The sequence below is a fragment of the Panicum hallii genome, chromosome 5, assembly GCF_002211085.1.
Source record: "Panicum hallii strain FIL2 chromosome 5, PHallii_v3.1, whole genome shotgun sequence".
Taxonomy (NCBI): Eukaryota; Viridiplantae; Streptophyta; class Magnoliopsida; order Poales; family Poaceae; genus Panicum; species Panicum hallii.
This window is the reverse complement of record NC_038046.1, coordinates 48,151,728-48,172,264: the sequence shown is the minus strand read 5'-3', so window position 1 is coordinate 48,172,264 and position 20,537 is coordinate 48,151,728. Positions and strand designations below refer to the sequence as shown.

The following is a 20,537-nucleotide window of genomic DNA, read 5'->3' as shown; positions in this document are numbered from 1 at the left end:
CACTAATGCCCTCCATTGGGAAGGTTTCCCTCGTCTACTTTGGGAGTCCTTGCAGTCTTTTCACTACACGGAGCCTGCTCAGTATGATGCTGTCGAACATTTGGAAGAAGGAATTCATAGAGCTCATGTCAGGATGACTATTCCTCAGCATCCTTTTCGTTCACAATGGCAGCCTATTGAGATTAGCATGATAGGCTATCGAATTGTGGATACTATCGAAGCGGCGGCACTAGAAGCCATTTATGCCTTTTGTAGTCAACATCGTGAGGAAGTCGTAGGACAACCCATTGGTTTGTTTGCTACAACAAATCCTGGTGAGTCAGAATGGGACCTCAGGGTAATTCCTGAGAGTCATAGATTGGAAGGTTCACCAGAAGAAGTCCTACGAGGGATGAGGCGTTTCACGAGTGTGCAGTACCATTATCACTCGTTGCTACGTTGGGAGATAGGCCATTTAATTTATGCTGCGCGGAGTCTCCATGGGGAAGCTGCTAGACATATCACCCAGACGGATCAACTTCAAGTTGTGGTGATTGAGAAGGATGGGATTATTGCTACTCAAAGCGAGACCATCCACCATCGGGAAGATCAGATCAATGAGAGTGATCACATAATCACTCAGCGTGATACTGTTATTGAATTTCTACAGGCACAAATCCATGATCTGATCCTTGCGGTTGATAATGCTCAAGCTCAGATTGAAGAATTGCAGCAGCCCCCAATTCCTCCCGTTGCACCTGCAGCACCTGAGGCTGAAGAGGAAGACCCAGAGCAAATTGAAGGAATCTCAGAACTTGATTTTGAGCATGGAGATCCTGTCATCAGTCCCCATCATTCCTCTTCTGGTAGTCAGTCATCAGTAGGAAACTTTGATGACTTTTAGTTGTGATTGAGTGAGTGGTAGTCTAGTTATAACTAGTGTAAAAAAAATGTGTAACATAGGTGGTGTGTAGTTTATTTAGATAGAGAGCCACTTGTTGTATATGTGGCATGTGCTGTTAGGCAAAAGTTTGTAATGGTTTAAGTATATCGATATGAGATGTAAGGATATCAGTATCTGTATAGTAATCTAAATCCTGTGTTTGATTATCTGATTCAATATCCTTGTTACAAGTGGATTGAATGGAGCATATGCATTACATTTCCGCTTGGTGATTGCATATTATCTGAAATTTGGAGTAAGATTACGGTTGATAATGGATGTCTCCTTTATTTCAGATGGTTGGAGCTACTCGAGCAACCCCGGAAGGATTCCGGGCAGGTCAGCCTGGTAGTTCTCAGCAACCACCACCGCCACCTCCCAACCTGGCCGAGGTTATGGCCCGGCAAACTGAGCTTCTTAATCAACTTGTTCAAGCTCAAATGGGCCACTTTCAGCAGCAACCTCGAGGCCGAGGTGAACCCCTGTCGGCCAGTTACCAGGATTTCCTCAGCACTCAACCGCCATTATTCCATAAGGCCGATGAGCCTTTGGACGCAGATGCCTGGTTGCGAACTATTGAGTCCAAGTTCGCCTTATTACCAGCTCCATGTTCAGATGAGAATAAGGTGCTCTTTGCAGCTCAGCAACTCCGAAGTACGGCTCGTCTTTGGTGGGATCAGTTTTATGCGATGCAACCTGCCGATCACGTCGTCACCTGGGACGAGTTTCGAACTGTGTTCCGAGCACATCACATACCAGCGGGACTCATTGAGCGGAAGCTCAATGAATTTTTGAGTTTGACCCAAGGTACCCGCACGGTTACACAGTATGCACAGGTTTTCAATCACCTGTGCCAGTATGCAGGGTCTCATGCGGACACTGATGCCCGCAAATGTGATCGCTTTCGCCGAGGCCTAAACACCAAGCTCAAAGAATGGCTGAATTTAGTGAAGGCCGACAATTTCAATGAGTTGGTCAATATGGCCATTACTCAAGAGGATTGCATTGCCGCCCACAGAGCGGAAAAGAAACGGAAAGCACCCACAGGGCCTACAACTTCACAGTCGCCAAGGTATCGGTTGGTTCCGAGCAACGCCCCTCGAGCTCCGCCTCAAAATAGTTTGCCTGGCAGATGGGTAGCTCGACCTCCCCAACAGACACAATTCAACCGACCACCGCTGCCGCAAAATCAACAGCCGCCACGACAAGGTCCACGGCCGAGCTTTCCACCAGCTACTCCAGGAAACAGCAATTATCGTTGTTTCAACTGTGGAAGCCCGTCCCACTTCATCAAGGACTGCCCTCAACCTAGGAAATCTTTCCAAGGGCAGGCATCTAATCCCAACCACCAGGGGAAGGGTAAGAGGCAAGCGGTGCAGGTCCGTCAAGGGAGGGTGAATCTTACGACGCTCTCCGAACTTCCTGAGGGACACCGATAATGACGGGTACATTTTCTATCAACCATTACCCCGTTACTATTCTTTTTGATACTGGTGCCACCCATAGTTTTATCAATACAAAGTTTGGGACTAAGATAGGTTTGGAAATTTGTCCTGTTAATGGGATATATGTGATAACAACTCCTGGTGGTAGCATTTCTTCAAATCACGTCTGTAGGGGCGTGCCAATTCAAATAGGCAATACCCTGATAAAGTCAGATTTACTATTACTAGACCTAAAAGGAATGGATGTTCTTTTATGAATGAATTGGATGACCCAGTACCATGTATTTATAGATATCCCTTTCCGAACCGTGGAGATAGGTTCACCGGAAACTGAGCCTACCATTCTTTATCTTCCACCACCAAGGTCCTTCAACTCTCGCACATATGCTATGTCTGGGGTCAAGCTAGAGGATATTCCAGTCGTTTGTGAATACCCAGATGTTTTTCCGGATGACTTACCTAGAATGCCCCCAGATAGAGATATCGAGTTCATCATAGAACTCCAACCTGGTACAGCTCCTATCTCCAAGAAGTCTTATCGCATGCCCCCTAATGAGTTGGCTGAATTAAAAATTCAACTCCAGGACCTCTTGGATAAGGGTTTCATTCGTCCAAGTGCATCGCCATGGGGATGTCCAGCCCTGTTTGTGAAAAAGAAAGACAATAGCTTAAGGCTGTGTGTCGATTATCGTCCTCTCAATGCGGTGACTATTAAAAATAAGTATCCCTTACCCCGCATTGACATTCTTTTCGATCAATTAGCCGGAGCCAAGGTGTTCTCCAAGATTGATCTCCGTTCCGGCTATCACCAAATTAAGATTCGGACTAGTGATGTTCCAAAAATAGCTTTCTCTACCCGATATGGTCTATACGAGTATCTTGTCATGTCATTTGGTCTCACTAATGCTCCAGCCTATTTCATGTACCTCATGAATTCCGTCTTCATGCAAGAACTCAATAAGTTTGTTGTGGTATTCATTAATGACATTATAATTTATTCTAAAACTCCAGAAGATCATGCCAAGCATCTCCATGTCATCCTTCAACGATTAAGAGACCACCACCTATACGCCAAATTCTCCAAGTGTGAATTTTGGTTGGATACCATAAAATTCCTGGGCCATACCATTTCTAGTGACGGAATATCCGTCGATCCCAGTAAAGTACAAGAAGTGATGGATTGGAAACCCCTAACCTCAGTCCATCAGATCCGTAGTTTTCTTGGTCTAGCAGGCTACTATCGTCGGTTTATTCCAGATTTCTCCAGAATAGCCAAACCTATGACCGAGTTATTAAAGAAAGGTGTCCAATTCTCTTGGGATCGAAAATGTGATGATGCCTTTCATGTTCTCAGAGATCGTCTTACTACCGCCCCAGTCTTGGCTCAACCCGATGTGTCACAACCCTTTGACATCTATTGTGATGCATCTGGAACTGGTCTGGGTTGTGTCCTTATGCAGAATCACCGAGTAATTGCATATGTATCGCGAGCACTCAGAGTTCATGAACAGAACTATCCTACCCATGACCTCGAATTAGCAGCTGTCATCCATGCTCTGAAAATTTGGAGACATCATCTAATGGGTGCAAAGTGTCATATCTATACTGATCATAAAAGCCTCAAATATATCTTTACCCAAGCAGATTTGAATATGAGGCAAAGACGCTGGCTAGAACTAATCAAGGATTATGATTTAGAGGTACACTATCATCCTGGCAAGGCTAATGTTGTTGCCGATGCCCTTAGTCGCAAGGCACATTGTTCCTGCCTATCTGTCGAAGCTTTCAATGAAACTCTTTGTTGGGAAATGGGAAAGCTTAATCTAGAAATCATTCCCCAAGGTGACTTAAACCATCTCTCGGTTGAAGCCACGCTTAGGGATGACATTATTCTCGCTCAGCAACGTAGTGAGGGAATTGGAATTATTAAGCAGAAGCTAATGCAGGGAGAGAAAAAGTATAAATGTTTCCAGGTGGATTCCGAGGGAGTTTTGTGGTTCAACAAACGTCTTGTGATACCTAAGGACCATAAACTCCGGAAGCGAATCATGGACGAAGCCCACCTGTCCAAATTTTCTATACATCCGGGCAGTACTAAGATGTATCAAGATCTAAAACAAAGCTTTTGGTGGACCCGTATGAGATGAGAAATTGCCAAGTATGTTTCAGAATGTGATATCTGCCAAAAAGTCAAAGCCAGTCATCTGAAGACTGCTGGTACCCTCCAACCTTTAAACATTCCCTCTTGGAAATGGGAAGATATTAGTATGGATTTTATTGTTGGACTACCTAATACTTCCCGGAGGCATGACTCCATTTGGGTAATCGTAGATCGATTAACCAAAACTGCACATTTCATTCCCGTTCATACTACGTATGTTGCTAAAAAGTATGCCGAGATTTATTTGGATCAGATTGTTCGCCTTCATGGTATACCCAAGACGATCGTCTCCGATCGCGGAGCACAATTCATTTCACGGTTCTGGGAGCAACTCCAAAATGCCCTTGGAACTAAATTAATCCGAAGCTCTGCATATCATCCCCAAACAGATGGACAAACTGAACGAGTAAATCAGATTCTGGAAGACATGCTTAGAGCCTGTGTTCTTCAGTACGGCAAAAATTGGGACAAATGCTTGTCACTGGCAGAATTTTTTTTATAATAACAGCTATCGGACAAGCATTAAAATGGCCCCATTTGAAGCATTATACGATCGCCGTTGTAGAACTCCTTTGAATTGGTCACAAATCGGCGAGCGTAAAGTCCTTGGACCCGACCTTGTCAGTGAGGCAGAAGAGAAAATAAGGATTATACAGGCAAATCTCAAAACGGCACAATCTCGACAGAAAAGCTATGCTGATGTGCGAAGAAAACCCTTACAATTTCAAGTTGGAGACTTTGTATATCTTCGAGTTTCTCCTACCCGAGGTGTTCAAAGATTCGGTATAAAAGGAAAACTTGCTCCTCGGTACATTGGACCCTTTGAAGTCCTTGAAGCCTGTGGACCCGTAGCTTACCGTCTTCAACTTCCTCCTCAATTAGCAACCGTTAATAACATCTTCAATGTATCCCAACTCAAGAAGTGTGTCAAGATCCCTACCGAAATCATCGAATCCCAAGCTATCGAAATCGAACCAGATCTGACCTATATCGAGCATCCGATGAGGATACTAGACATTAAAGAAAGAAGCACCAGAAGAAAACCGTCAAAATGTACAAGATTCAATGGGACCATCATACGGAAGAAGAAGCAACATGGGAAACCGAATCCTATCTTCAGCATAACTTCCCCGACTTCTTCCAAGCCAACTTCCGAGCTTAATCATTCCATTCCATTCTATTCCGGAATCTCGGGACGAGATTCTTTTTAGGGGGGAAGGCTGTGACACTCAGGTAATTAGCTTGGTCGTACCCTAAAGTTTTGATATGTTTTTATGTGTAAAGTATGGCAAAAGGTGTGCTTAATATATGCAATGTCTAAGAAAAAGTGTTATTTATGTAATTAAATTTAATTAGGGGTCCTTTTATGCAAAATGGGTGGAAATGGAGGGAAAAGTTTAAAAGCATGAGGGTTGTTTTGCAAAAGGTGGTAACTGTGGTTAAACTGTAAAAATATGGGAAATTACCCTTGGGTATATTTGTAAAAGTAATTTTATCCATAGGACTTACATAAAATGTGAAAATATTACTAAGTCTATAGTATCTTCAAAACTGTTTCTCAACTGCAGATGAACCTTAAAGAGAAGTTGTAAAGTTTGAAAAACTATGCACTTTTGCTTTTTGGACCATCTCCATTTGAGCACTGGTTTAAAAGTTGCAAGCTCTTTACAGTGAGGTCCCTGCTTTTCTCTGAAATGGCAAATCAGTCCCCGGCTTCATTCTTACCCCCTTCTTCTTCCTGGCGCCTCTGCTCTCTGCTCTGCGTTTCTGGTTCCCCCTGCCGCCGGCACAGTACATCGATCTTGGCCGCCGCCGGCCACCTCCTGTGCCTCCCTCACCACGCATCACTTCACCATCCTTTCACCGCTCTAGCCCCCCCTTCTGCTGGTGCCCCGCCCGAGTGCCACGTCAATTGCAGGCTGCCAGCACCGCCCGCCTGCGTTCCTGCCGCCGCCGCAATTCTCCCGCAGGCTCGCATTATTTCCCCCTCTCTTCTGCTCAATAGCACTAGTAGCTCACACTCGCTTCATTTGCCCTGCTAGTCTGCGTGCCCAACCTACTCCGAGCCTCTTTCACCTCCACCGCCCAACCCGTCTCTCCGGTGAACTCTGGGTCGCCGTGGCCGCCACGTCCCGTCCACCATCGCCCTCACCGAACACTCTAGAGGCTCCCCCGGTGCTTGCCCGTGCTTCCTAGCCCTCGACCACCTCCCCAACTCCGGCCGAGGAACCTCCCCGACCAACGCCGCCCGCCACCGCCTCCTAGCCACCGTGGGCCGGCCACCTCGGTCACCCCCGCACCACCAGGACCCTACGGCCGGCTTCTCTGTGCTCCAGTGAAGCTTCCCGGCCCATTCCACGCCGCCTCTGGCCACTGGATCGTTGCTCCCACCGCTCATCTTCATCGCCGGTCGCCGGCCTCTGTCGTGCCGCCACTGCTAACCACCCCACTTCAATTTCCAACCATCCTCAAGTGCGCAAAGGGTCGCTGATGCTTTCCCTCCCCTCCAATTCCACCGCCGGTGATCGCCGTCACCAGTGCACGCCGGTCAAACCTCGCCACCTCTGTGTTGGACCGGCAGGGAGTTCGGGTTAGAAGGAGCAAAAGCCCAGGGGGCTATTTGCAAACTATAAGACTCAGGGGAATAGTAGTGTTAAGGACTTATGTGCAAGAGTGTCTGTTATTTCATGTGGGTATGTTTTCTGTCTTGCAAAATTCATAGTAATTCACAGAAAAATCCAAAAATGGCAAAATTAGTTTTGTTAGAAACTAGATTTCAAACTCTATAACTTTTGTTAATAAAGTTTAATTTGAAACAACATACTTTTACCTCTATTTTAAACCTAAGTTTAAGGGGTAGTTTATGCTTAACCCTGATATTTCATGCTTTGTTGCTTATGAAGTTTGGCATGAATGTTCTATAAGCTCTAAGTAACTTTGTGAAAAGTTTCAAACTCAAATTTGATTTAAACTTAACTTCTTTTAATTTGAACTTTCAAATTTGAAATATTAACTAAACCTGTTGTATAACCTTTGCTAATTGAGATCTGTTGTCATTCTCTAATGTGATATTATTTAATGCTTAATGTATAATCAAATTTCCAAAATCTATGGTCTTTTATTTAAAAGTTTTGAATTTAAATTTTGGTTCATTTCAAATTTAATTTAAATGTTTTAGTTCTTGTTTGCAACAAACTTCACAATATCTTTGTGATTTCTTTATAGATAGTGTTTCAAACCTAAACTCTCTTTATTTTATGAATTCTTGTGTGTTAATTAGATGAGTTATAACATTTGAAATGTGAAATCTGAAATTTAAATTTCACCTTATTTAATTTATTGCATCTCATATAGAATCAACGACGCTCGACGACGGAGACTACGAATTGGTCTTAGGACAAGACCAAGGCTTTCCAGAAGACCCAACACAAGTCGTCGAGGGACTAACTGAAGCCCCGAACCCGAGTTCGGAAGCCTCTGACACTCCTGCCCCCAACCCCACTCAAGAAGGCAAGCCCCGGACATATCCCACTACTTTACTTACACTGCAATCTATGTCTATTTATCTATACTTATGCATTAAGTCTAGGAGTTGAGATGAAACCCTAGTTGCATAATCTCTTAGGAATCCAATGTATTGAACCCGAGTCCTTATCGCTTAGATGCTCCGCTAAATAGGACCGGTAAAAGTCGAGTGATTTCCTGTCACTCGCGCGATATAGGAGTTGCTTGTTTACAATTCCACAATCATTATAAGGATGATGGACAGGGTCATGTGCTGTATCATGACCTGTGGTTTACCCTGTCTGTTTTGATAAAAGTTTTAAGGCCGAAATGTGTGGTAGTGGTGGCTAAGCTTTTGAAAGTACTAGCCACATGCCATGAAATATGGTAAGCGGTAAGCCTAGTACCCGATTGGCCCGGCAAATGGACGCGCTTCCACCACTCGACTTTTATTTTATGTTTACACGCACCGACGTGTAGGAGTACGTTCTGCATGGCACACAGGAATACGGGTTTTGTAGTCGCGCTACAGACGTATGTCCTGCACGAGTGATGTGCGTATGGTCCTGCAATCGCTTGTGGTGGCCCTGATCCATAACCCGGAATATGAGGGAAACGGTTTCTCGGAACGCCCTGTTGGTATTCCAAGCGTGTGAGTTAGGTTACCTTGCAAGGTTAAATTCGATTCGGACCGTCCGCCTCTCATGAGGTTTGAGACTGCTTATCCCTTTTGCCACATCGAGTAAACAGTATAATTGTTGATTGAATAATCTCGATGAATGATAATCTATATCATGCTTGTTTAGTATAGGTGCTTACCTAGAATGGCTAATCAAGCTAGAATCTGAAAGCTAAAACTTGAAAATAGTTTATACTCTCTATTGCTTTTCAGCTGAAAATAAATTCAGAGCCCCATATAGTACCTTCATGAGTCTAGTTATGGGTTAAAGTATACCCAAACTCGGGTAAGCCTTGCTGAGTATTAGAATACTCAGCCTTGCCAATATCTGTTTCAGGTATGACCTTCGAGAACCCCACGGACAACCTTGTGTGGCCAATGTCCGTTCCTTATGGCTGGTCCTTGGAGTGGGACCCATCCCCGGCCAGCAGTGACCCTCCGGAGTGACACCAGGCCCAGGGCTAAGCGTGGTGTCCGCCTTCGCGACGTGTGTAGTCGCGTAAACTTTTCTTTCCGCTGTGAGTTTGGACAAGCCGTTACGCTTGTCAGTTTGAACACTATTTGTATAAGTTTACTTATATTTGAACTCGGCTTGTAATAATGAATGTATGGCTGTAATTAAATGTTGATGAGCTATTCTGTGATGTGAACTCGCCTTCGTGCGAGGTAAACCTGCTTCGATCCTGTTGAACCGTGGTTGTATCGGGCGGAGACCCGATAGACCAAGGGATTTTTCCGTTTGAAGTGCGTTAAGCTGATTACAATTGTACGGTGATCATTAGCGCACTTGAGCCAGAATAATTCAGGCGGTTCTGCCACAATGCCAAGTTACGGCATTTATTTGATTCCTAGATATAGTTTTCTTGTTAAATGTCGCTAAGAAGTGTTTTCCTACCTGTGAATCTTAGTAGCTGATCCTTGTTCCTAAATAAGTCATGTTACAACATGAATTAGGGTTACAACGAGTGTCTCTGTGTGGTTGCTCAAATTCCGAGCATATGCTTTAAAAGTTGATTGCTTAAGCATGGTATTGTTTGTATGCTTGTTAAAACTATCTCGCAACCTTAAAACAACTTAGCTAACATACCTAAAACCATGTGACTCTTGTGACATGATGAAGGACTTGAAATGATTTAAGAACCATTAAAGGCTATATTTACTCCTGTATGCTTATTATTACAATATGTTTCTTGTGCCGCTTGTTTGAATCTTAATTAGACTTGTTGTACAACTTTAAAGCATAAGAGACGTCTACTTTGAACGTGAAATGTTTGATTTATCTTTAGCCTACTATTTATGTGACGCTAAACTTAATTAGCTATTGGTAGCCAAAGTCCTTGCCATAGATTGACTAAAGATAAATTGTGCACCATGCCTGATGTACTTGCTGCCCCTATGGCAGACTTTTTGTGATGATTGATTAACCCTTATTCATATGGATGCTCATACCTTTGCTTTGGTCTTGATTACAATCTTATTAGAGCCCCTTCTTATGTAAAGATCCTAGTCTACCTCGTGTATCGACTACTTAGTTGATACACCTTTGTAACTAGGTTTAGCAATCGGCTACTAGTTCAGCCGATTTTCGATAGGCGTGACCCTATCGGCCATGAGCCTCTTGACTTCTTCCCTACCGGCAAAAGCCCCTCGGCCCGATGTTAACCACTCTATCGGTCCGATCCGATGTTAGTGCCTTGACCGACCTGGTCCGATCTAAACAACCACGCCGGCTATGCATCAATCGGTTGTTTGCTGATATCATCGAACCACTCAAACACTGATTACTCCGGTTAACACTCCAGTCAAGAATCGGATAGGCACATGCAATAGAGAACGTAATTATCTGTTAAGCACAGCCAGTACAGCATAGAGAATCGGCTACTTGTGCCGATTCACAGATCTAATGCATGCGCACATATTAGCTCGGCCAATGCTCACACTTTCGACTAGTTTACCAATGCGCAATCAAATAGTTACTTACCCTGATCGACTAGCATGCTGATGTTCACAGATCGACTAGTTTGCTAAAAACACAAATCGGCTATGCCAATGCGCACAGTGATCAATTAGCCATCCGATTTAGATAACGTATCGGCTGCACATAGTCGATGCACACACGATCTTAGAGTTCTGTTACCCATTGATCTAAGCCGATTCCAGTTGTTTCCCATAGCGGTCAATTATAGCCGGTCAATCCTTAGTTTTCCCATCTTTATCCACACACTGTTATCAGCCGATTTATCGGCTGAGAGATCGACTATATGCTTACCGGTTACATACCTTCAACCACATCCTCTTTAGTCTAATTCCGCACTTATGGTCTCACCAACCTAGTTTAATATTAGTGTTCTGTTACATCTAATTCTTGAAATAGGTCTAACTTAGATAACCCCATCGGCTGTACGGCACTCAATTGTTGTGTTGACGTAATCCAGCCGATGCAACCACACCTAGTTACCTAGGATAACACTTAAGCACATCTCAGTTAAGACACAACTGCTTTAGGAAACACCCCTTTGCTAAAGTAATCGATGTTTTCGTCGATCAATTAGGAAACCGATGCACCTATCCATCGGCTACACAGGCCAAAATATACAACTCTAGATCAGTAAGATAGCACAGTAGACACGCCTCTATTAGACATAACCAAAGCACGTCAATCGGCTAAACCTGATGCATCCTCATCGGTTAAGGCCAAGACCTATACACCAACCAATTAGATAACCAAACATGCTACCTAATGAAGTTAGTATAGATGTTTAGGGTAACCCACCCTGTTGCTTAACGTAACTAGTTAGTTTAGTTGATACTCAATAAATGACTGCCCAGTACAGGGTAGTTAGGTTGTTTATTGAAATGTAATATTCTTTTATTTGGATTGCAACTTTATTATGAATTAAATTAAAAGTATATGCATTCCATAAGTTATACCTTTGCACGTCATGTAGACTTGACCACTCTCGCCGACGGAGATTACCAGCTAATCCCGGAACCAGAAGGAGGTTATTCTGAAGACCCCGGGAACCTCGTCTCGGAATTCTCTGAAGCCCCGAACCAAGGTTCGGAAGATATTAACTTGACTAACCCCAGCCCCACCAGCGAAGGCAAGCCCCGGACATAACCCCTACTTTATTACACTGCAATCTATACTATTTATATATATCTTTATGCATTAAGTTCTTAGGAGTTGTTTGGAAACCTTGGTTGCATAACTCCAGGAACCTATGTACTGAACACTAGAATTTGAGTCCGAATAGCTGCTCTGCTTATAGGACCGGTAGAAGTCGAGTGATTTCCTGTCACTCGCGCGATATAAGAATTGTAATGTTTACATTCTTGTTATCAATATAAGGATGACGGACGGGAGTTTTATGAGGTATCATGGTTGAGATGATACCCCGTCTGTGTTGTGGAACTTGATAAGGCCGCAGTGTGTGGTAGCGGTGGTTAAGCGTTTGAAAGTACTAGCCACATGCCGTGAAATATGGTAAGCGGTAAGCCTAGTAACCAATCGGCCCGAGGAGTGGACATACCCCCCACCACATGTATTTGGTTCTTTTGGTTACTTTGTTCGACGTGTAGGAATACGTGTTGCTGGGCAACCAAGAGTACGGGTTTTGTAATCGCGCTACAGACGTACGTCCTGCACTTTGGAAGTGCGTATGATCCTGCAGTCGCTTGTGGTGGATCTGATCCACGAGTCGGAATGAAAGGCAAACGGTTGCTTCAGAATGACCCTTTGGTGTTCCAAGCGTGTGTGTTAGGTTTATCCTTGCAAGGTTGAATTTCGATTCAGGAATCGTCCACCTCTCACGATGAATGAGACTGCTTGATCCCTTTACCACATAGAGTAAGAAGTGTAACTAATGATGGAACAATCTTGATGGATGATAATCTCTACCTTGCTTGCTTAGTGTAGGTGCTAATCTAGAATGGATAATCAATTAGAACCTGAAAGCTAAAAGTTGAAACTAAGGATCTACTCTTTGTTGCTTTTCAGCTGAAACTAAACCCAGAACCATTACAAGCCTTCATAAGTCTAGTTACATGGCTAAGTATACCATGAGACGGGTAAGCCTTGCTGAGTATTAGTATACTCAGCCTTGCTAGTTATATGTTTTTCAGGTAATGCCTTTGAAGACTCTACTCTTCCCCTGTCTTGGCCCTGTGCTCTTCCAGATGGTTGGTCCGCGGAATGGGATCTGTCCCCGGCCAACACTGATGATATCGAGTGATGTCGTGCCCGGGCTTAGCATGACATCCGTCTTGACGACGTGCTGTAGATCATCGCGTATGATTTCCGCTGCCAAAAATCATAGCTTTAACAGTTTGTAATATTTTCTCTATGTTCGAAACTTCGTATTACTTTTATAAACTCTTGTAATGTAATTTCCTTTGATGTAAAATATGATGGTGCCTGTATCTTTGGACTCACCTTCGTGTGAGGTAACCTTATTTGATCCTGTGTATCGGTGGTTTATCGGGACGTTACCCGACAGGCCAAGGGATTATACCGTTTGAAACACGTTGGAGCCCTCAGGAGTGGACTCACGTACTAGAACCGGTATAATTCAGGTTGGTTCTGCCATACTTTTGCAACACAAACCTTCATACATTTTGAAATTACCTCCCATTCATATACATTTTACAAAAAGAACCCTAATTTTTCCCAATATTACAAAAATACCCTTTAACGTATATTTAAGTTTTTAATGTCATTCATCAAAACAAACACACACTTCACACTAACAAGCACAACTTATACTAGATATTAGCGTGCCTAGCTCCTAAATACGTGAAATGTCATAGCCTCCCTCCCTAAAAAGAATCTCGTCCCGAGATTCCGGAACAGAACGAATTGGAAGATTAGATATTTGATTTTGCTCTAAGGAAGTTGTGGCAGAACCGCCTGAATTATTTCGGCTCAAGTGCGCTAGTCATCGCTATACAGCCGATACTAACTCAACGCACTTCAAACGGAACAACCCATTGGTCTGTCGGGTCTCCGCCGGATACAACCACGGTTCAACAGGATCGAAGCAGGTTTATCTCACACAACGGCGAGTATACAATCACATCACAGCACACCAACTTTTAATTTACAGAAGCTTAAACATTATTACAAACTATTTCCAAACTTTAAATAAAATTATACAATCATTGTTTAAAGTGACAAGCTAAACAGCTTGTCCAGGTTCACAGCGGAAGAAAATAAACACGCGACTACACATGCCGCGAAGGTTGACACCATGCTCAGCCCAAGGCCTGGTGTCACTCAGGAGGGTCACTGCCAGCCGGGGATGGATCCCACTCAACGGACCAGCCATACGGAACAGAAGTTGGCCATGCAGAGCTATCCGTGGGGTTCTCAAAGGTCATACCTGAAAATTTTACTAGCAAGACTGAGTATTCTAATACTCAGCAAGGCTTACCCAAGATTAGGGTATACTTTGCCCATAACTAAACTCATGAAGGCTTGAAATGGTTCTAGGTTTAATTTCAGCGGAAAAGCAACAAAGAATATGAACTAATTTTTCATATTTTAGCTGTCAGGTTCTAGTTTCATTAATCATTCTAGGTAAGCACCTATTTTAGGCAAGCAAGGTAGAGATTAACATTCATCCCAATTATTCCATAAAGATTAATGTTCTTACTCTATGTGGCAGAAGGAATAAACAGTCTCAATTTCCGCGAGAGACGGATGATTCTGAATTGAATTTCCAAACCTTGCAAGGATAAACCTAACTCACACGCTTGGAACATCCAAAGATCGTTCCGAAGCAACCGTTTCCCTCATATTCCGGGTTATGGATCAGGGCCACCACAAGCGACTGCAGGACCGTACGCACACCAATTATGCAGGACATACGTCTGTAGCGTGACTACATGACCGTACTCCTGTTGCTGTGCAGAACGTACTCCCACACGTCGGTGCGTGTGTACAACAGAAACTAAATAATCGAGTGGTGGAGACATGTCCATTTGTCGGGCCAATCAGGTACTAGGCTTACCGCTTTACCATATTTCGCGGCATGTGGCTAGTACTTTCAAACGCTTAGCCACCAGTACCACACACTTCGACCTTAACAACTTTTATCAACACAGACAGGGTAACCTTCCGAGTCATGATACTGTACATGACCCCGTCCGTCATCCTTATAGTGGTTGCAGAAAGGTAAACATGCAACTCCTATATCGCGCGAGTGACAGGAAATCACCCGACTTCTACCGGTCCTATTAGCAGAGCATCTACTCGATATGGACTCAGGCACAATACATAGGTTCCTAGGGTTCATGCATCTAGGGTTCCATTTCAACTCCTAGACTTAAGTATAAGATTGCATAATGTAGCAATTTGAAATACTGGGTTATGCACCGGGGCTTGCCTTCTTGAGTGGGGTTGGGGGCGGAAGTGTCAAGGATTTCCGAACTTTGGTTCGGAGCTTCAGTTAGAGCCTCGATGATGTGACATTCAGGTAATTGGAAAACAGGGACACTAGGTTTGGTATGATATACGTATGATATATATATATGTTTACCATGATATATGTGGGTAGTACAAAAAGGCTAGGGGTACAATTGTATTTTCTATAAACTATAGTGTGACAGTTCGCGTATTTGTAATGTTAGAAATATAATTTGTTAGTGTAAAATATGTGTTTGTTAAGTGCAAAGCTTGTGTATGTTTATGTGAAGCTTTTGAAAATTTAAAAGTACAAGTTAAAAGGGGTATTTTTGTAATTACAGAAAAACCTAGGGTTGTTTTTGCAAAATGTATTTGGATTAAGGTAATTTTGAAATAAGTAAAGGGTGGTTTTGCAAGTATGTTTTTCTTACTTTATGTTTTGTAAAAATATATATATTTACTCAAAACTTGCATTGGAAATGCGCGTGTTGAAATATGCAAAAATTTTGGGTAAAATGGTAAAAATTAAGGATGTTTATGTAATTTTATAAAAATACAAGTCCTTTTATGCAAATATTTGATTTACAAAAGTAACTTTCAAAATTACTCAGGGCTAAAGTGTAAAAGTGCAAGTCATCATGACGAGTCTATTCCGTCATTATGACGTGTCATAAATGCTTGCATTTAGGTCCTAAATTTTATAAAGTTACGCTCTATAGGACAAAAGTAATTCAAATCCGACTTTTGTTCAAAGATTCACGTGTAAAAATATAAGTTTTGAGTTTTTGAACTTGAGCCCTAAAGCAATGTTGTAGAGTTTGAAAAACTCTCCAACTTTTGTTTTGGGCATTTCTTCATTTGGGTTTTAAATCAACGGGAAATTTTGTTTTACAAATAGGTCCCTTAGTTTTCTGAAATTACGCATAGGTCCTTGGAGAATTCCATCCCTTCTTCTCCTCTGTTTTTCTTTTCCCTGGTGCTCCTTTATCCCCTTCCGATGCTATCTCCTTTCTCTGGTCACCATACTGGTTCTTCCTCTCTCTCCCGTCTACCCTTCCTCCAATCAGTCCAACACAGGCAAGCGGGCGGAGTGCGGCTGCGCAGGCCAGCAGGCGCGGCTCCTGGCGCGGGCAGCAGAGGGCGCACTGGGGCGGGGGCCGCAGCGGGCGGCTCGGCCGGTGGGCCGCGGCAGCGGGCCCAGGCACGCGCGCGCGCGGGCGTCGCGCAGGCGGGGCGGCAGTAGGCGCTGGCGGCTGGGCGGAGCGCGCGGCGCGCGGCTGCGTGGGCGAGCCGGTGCAGGGCGCTTGGACGGCGCGGAGCAGAGCAGCTTGGCGGGCGGAGGCAGCGGCTCGGCTGGGGCGGTGCGCAGGCGCTCTGCAGGTGGCGCGCAGGTGTCCCAGGCAGTGGCGCAAGCGGGGGGGCACCGAGAGGCTGGCGGCGCTAGCGCACAGGCGCGGGCGAACGGCTCTGCGCGGGAGTAGGCGGCGCGCTGGGCGCTAGCGCAGGCGGCGCACGGCTCGGTCAGCGGGCGGCGGCTGCTGGCGACGCGGACGCAGACGCCAGGCGAGCACAGAAGCTGGGCTGAGCGGTGCAGTGCGGGTGACCGTGTTCTACGTCGGGGAGCTGCAACGCGAGGGGGAAATTGGAGGGCAGGAAGTGCAGCCAGGAGGACCGTAGGCCAAGCCCAGGGGCGAAGCGAGGCCGGCTCGGCGCTGACGGGTTGGATGCGCGTGCCGTGCAGCGGCGGCTCGTGGCCGGAGCAGGAGCAGCGCGGGTGGCGCGCGTGAGCCGAGCGCAGGAGCGAAGCCGACGGCTTCAGGCGAGCAGTCGGTGCTGGCTCGCGAGCGTTGAGCGAACAAGAGCTGGAGCACAGCACAGTGGAAACAACGTGTCGGTTCGGGAGTGGCGAGGGCAGAAGCGAGGGTGTGGCAGATGCGAGCGCGCAGGTGGAGCAACGCATGCACGGCAGAGCAGTGTAGCGCGCAGCAAAGGCACGGCAAGGCCGAAGCGAGCGCGTGACCAACAACGGAAGAAGGAGGAAGATCTATGCAGGGCAACGACGTGCAGAGCGGCGGCGTGCAACGCATGACGGAGTTCCCGCTGGACGAGCTCAGGCTGCGACCGAGTTGGTGTGCAGGAGGGTCGCGCGTGATGGACATTAGAGGCCGTCGAGGAAAACGCAACGGAAGGCACAACCCTAATGCAAGCGGACCACGGTCCTCGCGAAGGCAGAAGTGTGAGTACGGCGTGGCGAATCAGAAAAAGAAGCCGCGAAGCGAAGACAGTGGTCGGGCGTGACGAGCTCGGAGGAGGTGCGGTGCAGTCAAGCCAAGGAGGATTTCTTCTTGTGCGAGTAGAGATATTCGGTCGGCCCGACTTTGGCATCGCATGTGCGTGGGAAGAGGAAGTTCAACCCGTGAGCAGGAAAACCCTAGGGTTCGCGAAGAAGTCGGTATAGCGAACCCATTCGGCTCCATCGTCTCGTCCCATGATCCCCGACATTCAACGGTTCTTGCCCCTCGTGGATCGCTCAACCATTATAACCACGAATCACCGCGAAGATTACTTCTTCGGCCATTCTCTACCCACTGCAATTCCCGGCAAGCTACTTCGTCAACCACAGAATCTCGTCGTCGTCGAGCTCATCTTATCGACGCCAATCCTATTCACCGCGAGAATTCACTTCCGTTTGTTCTTCTCCACGACTAAGGCTACCCCAAGGTTTGCCCTGATTCTTTGAATCTTTCCAATGCCGGCGATCCCTTTGCCGGAATATCGTCAGTATCTTCCTGCTATCTGTTTTTCCCGGATCAGGGACTTAATTGCTTCGTTTTAGAAAGTTCTAGGGTGTTTTCTGTAAGGTTTCCAGAGTTTTCTTTATTTCAAATCAATGAACTTCTACATTTCATAGATTTTCGTAGGACGTTCATAAAAATGTAAAATCAGTTTTGTTTGAAACCCTAAGTCAAAACCTACAAGTTTTATGTTGTGATTCTGAGTTGAAAGTCTTTGATTTGTAATCTAGGTTAAATCTTAGGAAATGAATGCTTTATTGTGTCTTTTGTAATATGCATGTGTTGTGGCTGAGTATAGATTATAGAATGTATGTTTCAAGTGAAAAAGTGTGGTAATTAGTTAATCCATCACACAAACGCTCATGTCCCTACCATCAAGACATTGTCCTCGTCTTGATTGCTGTTTCCTTAACTTCCTTGTCGTATATAGATCCTTGTCAGTCTGTGTGCATCTACTGCTTAGCTAATACGTCTTGACAGTTATACTTCAGTGGCAGGTTATCAACCCAGCCACTTAGCATCTGTTTTCTTTAAGTATATAATGTTCCTGTGTAACAGCTGTCAGTCGATGCTTCTACCATTGGCTGGTTAGCTGAAACGGTTGTTATCTTTCTAGTATCGGCTACTGCCGGTAACATTCTGTTGTTCCGTCCTATATCGGCTATCACATAGCCGATCAAGTTGAGGTGCACACACGATCTTAGGGTTCTTGCTATCGGCCGATCCAAGCCGATTCTAGTCGTTTTCCATATCGGTCAAATATGGCCGATCAATCCTTAGTTTCCTCATCCTTGTCCACACACTTCCATCAGCCGATTCATCGGCTAAGAAATCGGCTATATATCTATCGATCACATACCCTTAACCACACTTCAATTAGCTACACAGGTCAAAATACACAACCCTAGATCAGTAGGATAGTACAGTAGACACGCCTCTGTTAAGCACAACCGATGCACCTTTCCATCGGCTAAACCCCCATTGTTTCCAATCGGCTCTATTGTGATCTTCAACGAGCAACCGATTCTAATTAGTTGTCCCTCTTAAGCTCGGTCTAAGTTTAGCTCAGGTTTTTCTGGATGTTATGTGAGTAATATGTTAAATGGATGTTGAATTGCAACGTTGTTGTGAAGTGAAATAGTTTTATATACACACTTTGAGTGTAATGCTGCATTGCATGTAGATACGACTACTTCTGCGACGGTACCTACAAGTTTTCCCAGGAATTTACGAAGGATATGTCTGAAGATCAAGTGAACGTCACCAAGGAATATCGCAAGCCCCGAACCAAAGTTCGGAAGATGTTAACATTTCTGACTTCAGACCCACCAATAAAGGCAAGCCCCGGACATATCCCACTACTTTATTTACACTGCAATCTATGTCTATCTATATTATATCTTGCATTAAGTCTAGGAATTGAAGTGAAACCCTAGATGCATGAATCCTAGGAATCCAATGCAATGCTCCCGAGTCCTTATCGGATAGTTGCTCCGCTAATAGGACCGGTAGAAGTCGGGTGATTTCCTGTCACTCGCGCGATATAGGAGTTGCATGTTTACATTCCTGCAACCACTATAAGGATGACGGACAGGGTCATGTGTTGTATCATGACCTGGAAATTTACCCTGTCTGTTTCGTTAAAAGTTGATAAGGTCGATATGTGTGGTAGTGGTGGCTAAGCGTTTGAACAGTACTAGCCACATGCTGCGAAATATGGTAAAGCGGTAAGCCTAGTAACCAATCGGCCCGGTAAGTGGACATACCTCCCACCACTCGATCTTTATGTTATGTTCACACGCACCGACCTGTGGGAGTACGTTCTGCATGGCAGACTGGAATACGGGTTTTGTAGTCGCGCTACAGACGTATGTCCTGCACAAGTGATGTGCGTACGGTCCTGCAAGTCGCTTGTGGTGGCCTGTCCACGAGTCGGAATGAAAGGTAAACGGTTGCTTCGGAACGCCCTGTTGGTATTCCAAGCGTGTGTGTTAGGTTTACCTTGCAAGGTTGAATCTCGATTCAGGAATCGTCCGCCTCTCACGATGCATGAGACTGCTTATCCCTTTTACCACATTGAGTAAAAAGTGTAATTGTTGATGAGATAATCCTGATGGATGATAATATCTAACATGCTTGTTTAGTATAGGTGCTTACCTAGAATGGTTAATGAAACTAGAATCTGAAAGCTAAAACTTGAAAGAAAATTATACTCTTAGTTGCTTTTCCGCTAAAATAAACCCAGAGCCTTGAAATGCCTTCATGAGTCTAGTTATGGGCTAAAGTATTCCCAATCCCGGGTAAGCCTTGCTGAGTATTAGTATACTCAGTCTTGCTAGTTTTATGTTTTTCAGGTATAGTCCTTGAAGATTCTACTCTTCCCCTATCTTGGCCCTGTGCTCTCCCAGAAGGTTGGTCCGTGGAATCGGATCCGTCCCCGACCAACATTGGTGATACCGAGTGATGTCGTGCCCAGGCTTAGCATGACATCCGTCTTGTCAACGTGCTGTAGATCGTCGCGTATGTTTTCCGCTGCCAAAAACCATAGCTTTAATGGTTTGTAATCTTTTCTCTAGATTTGAAACTTCATACTTCTTTTGGAAACTCTTGTAATGTAATTCTCTG

General features: G+C 44.8%; 1 protein-coding gene across 1 annotated transcript; it reads left to right on the top strand.

Moving 5' to 3' along the window:
• Positions 1-16,161: 16,161 nt before the first annotated feature.
• LOC112894474 lies at positions 16,162-20,303 on the top strand. The gene is made up of 3 exons (XM_025962199.1): positions 16,162-17,838; positions 19,096-19,249; positions 20,267-20,303. The coding sequence occupies exons 1-3, from the start codon at positions 17,606-17,608 to the stop codon at positions 20,270-20,272; spliced, it is 393 nt and encodes a 130-aa protein (XP_025817984.1). The 5' UTR covers positions 16,162-17,605; the 3' UTR covers positions 20,273-20,303.
• The last annotated feature ends 234 nt before the right edge of the window (positions 20,304-20,537 follow it).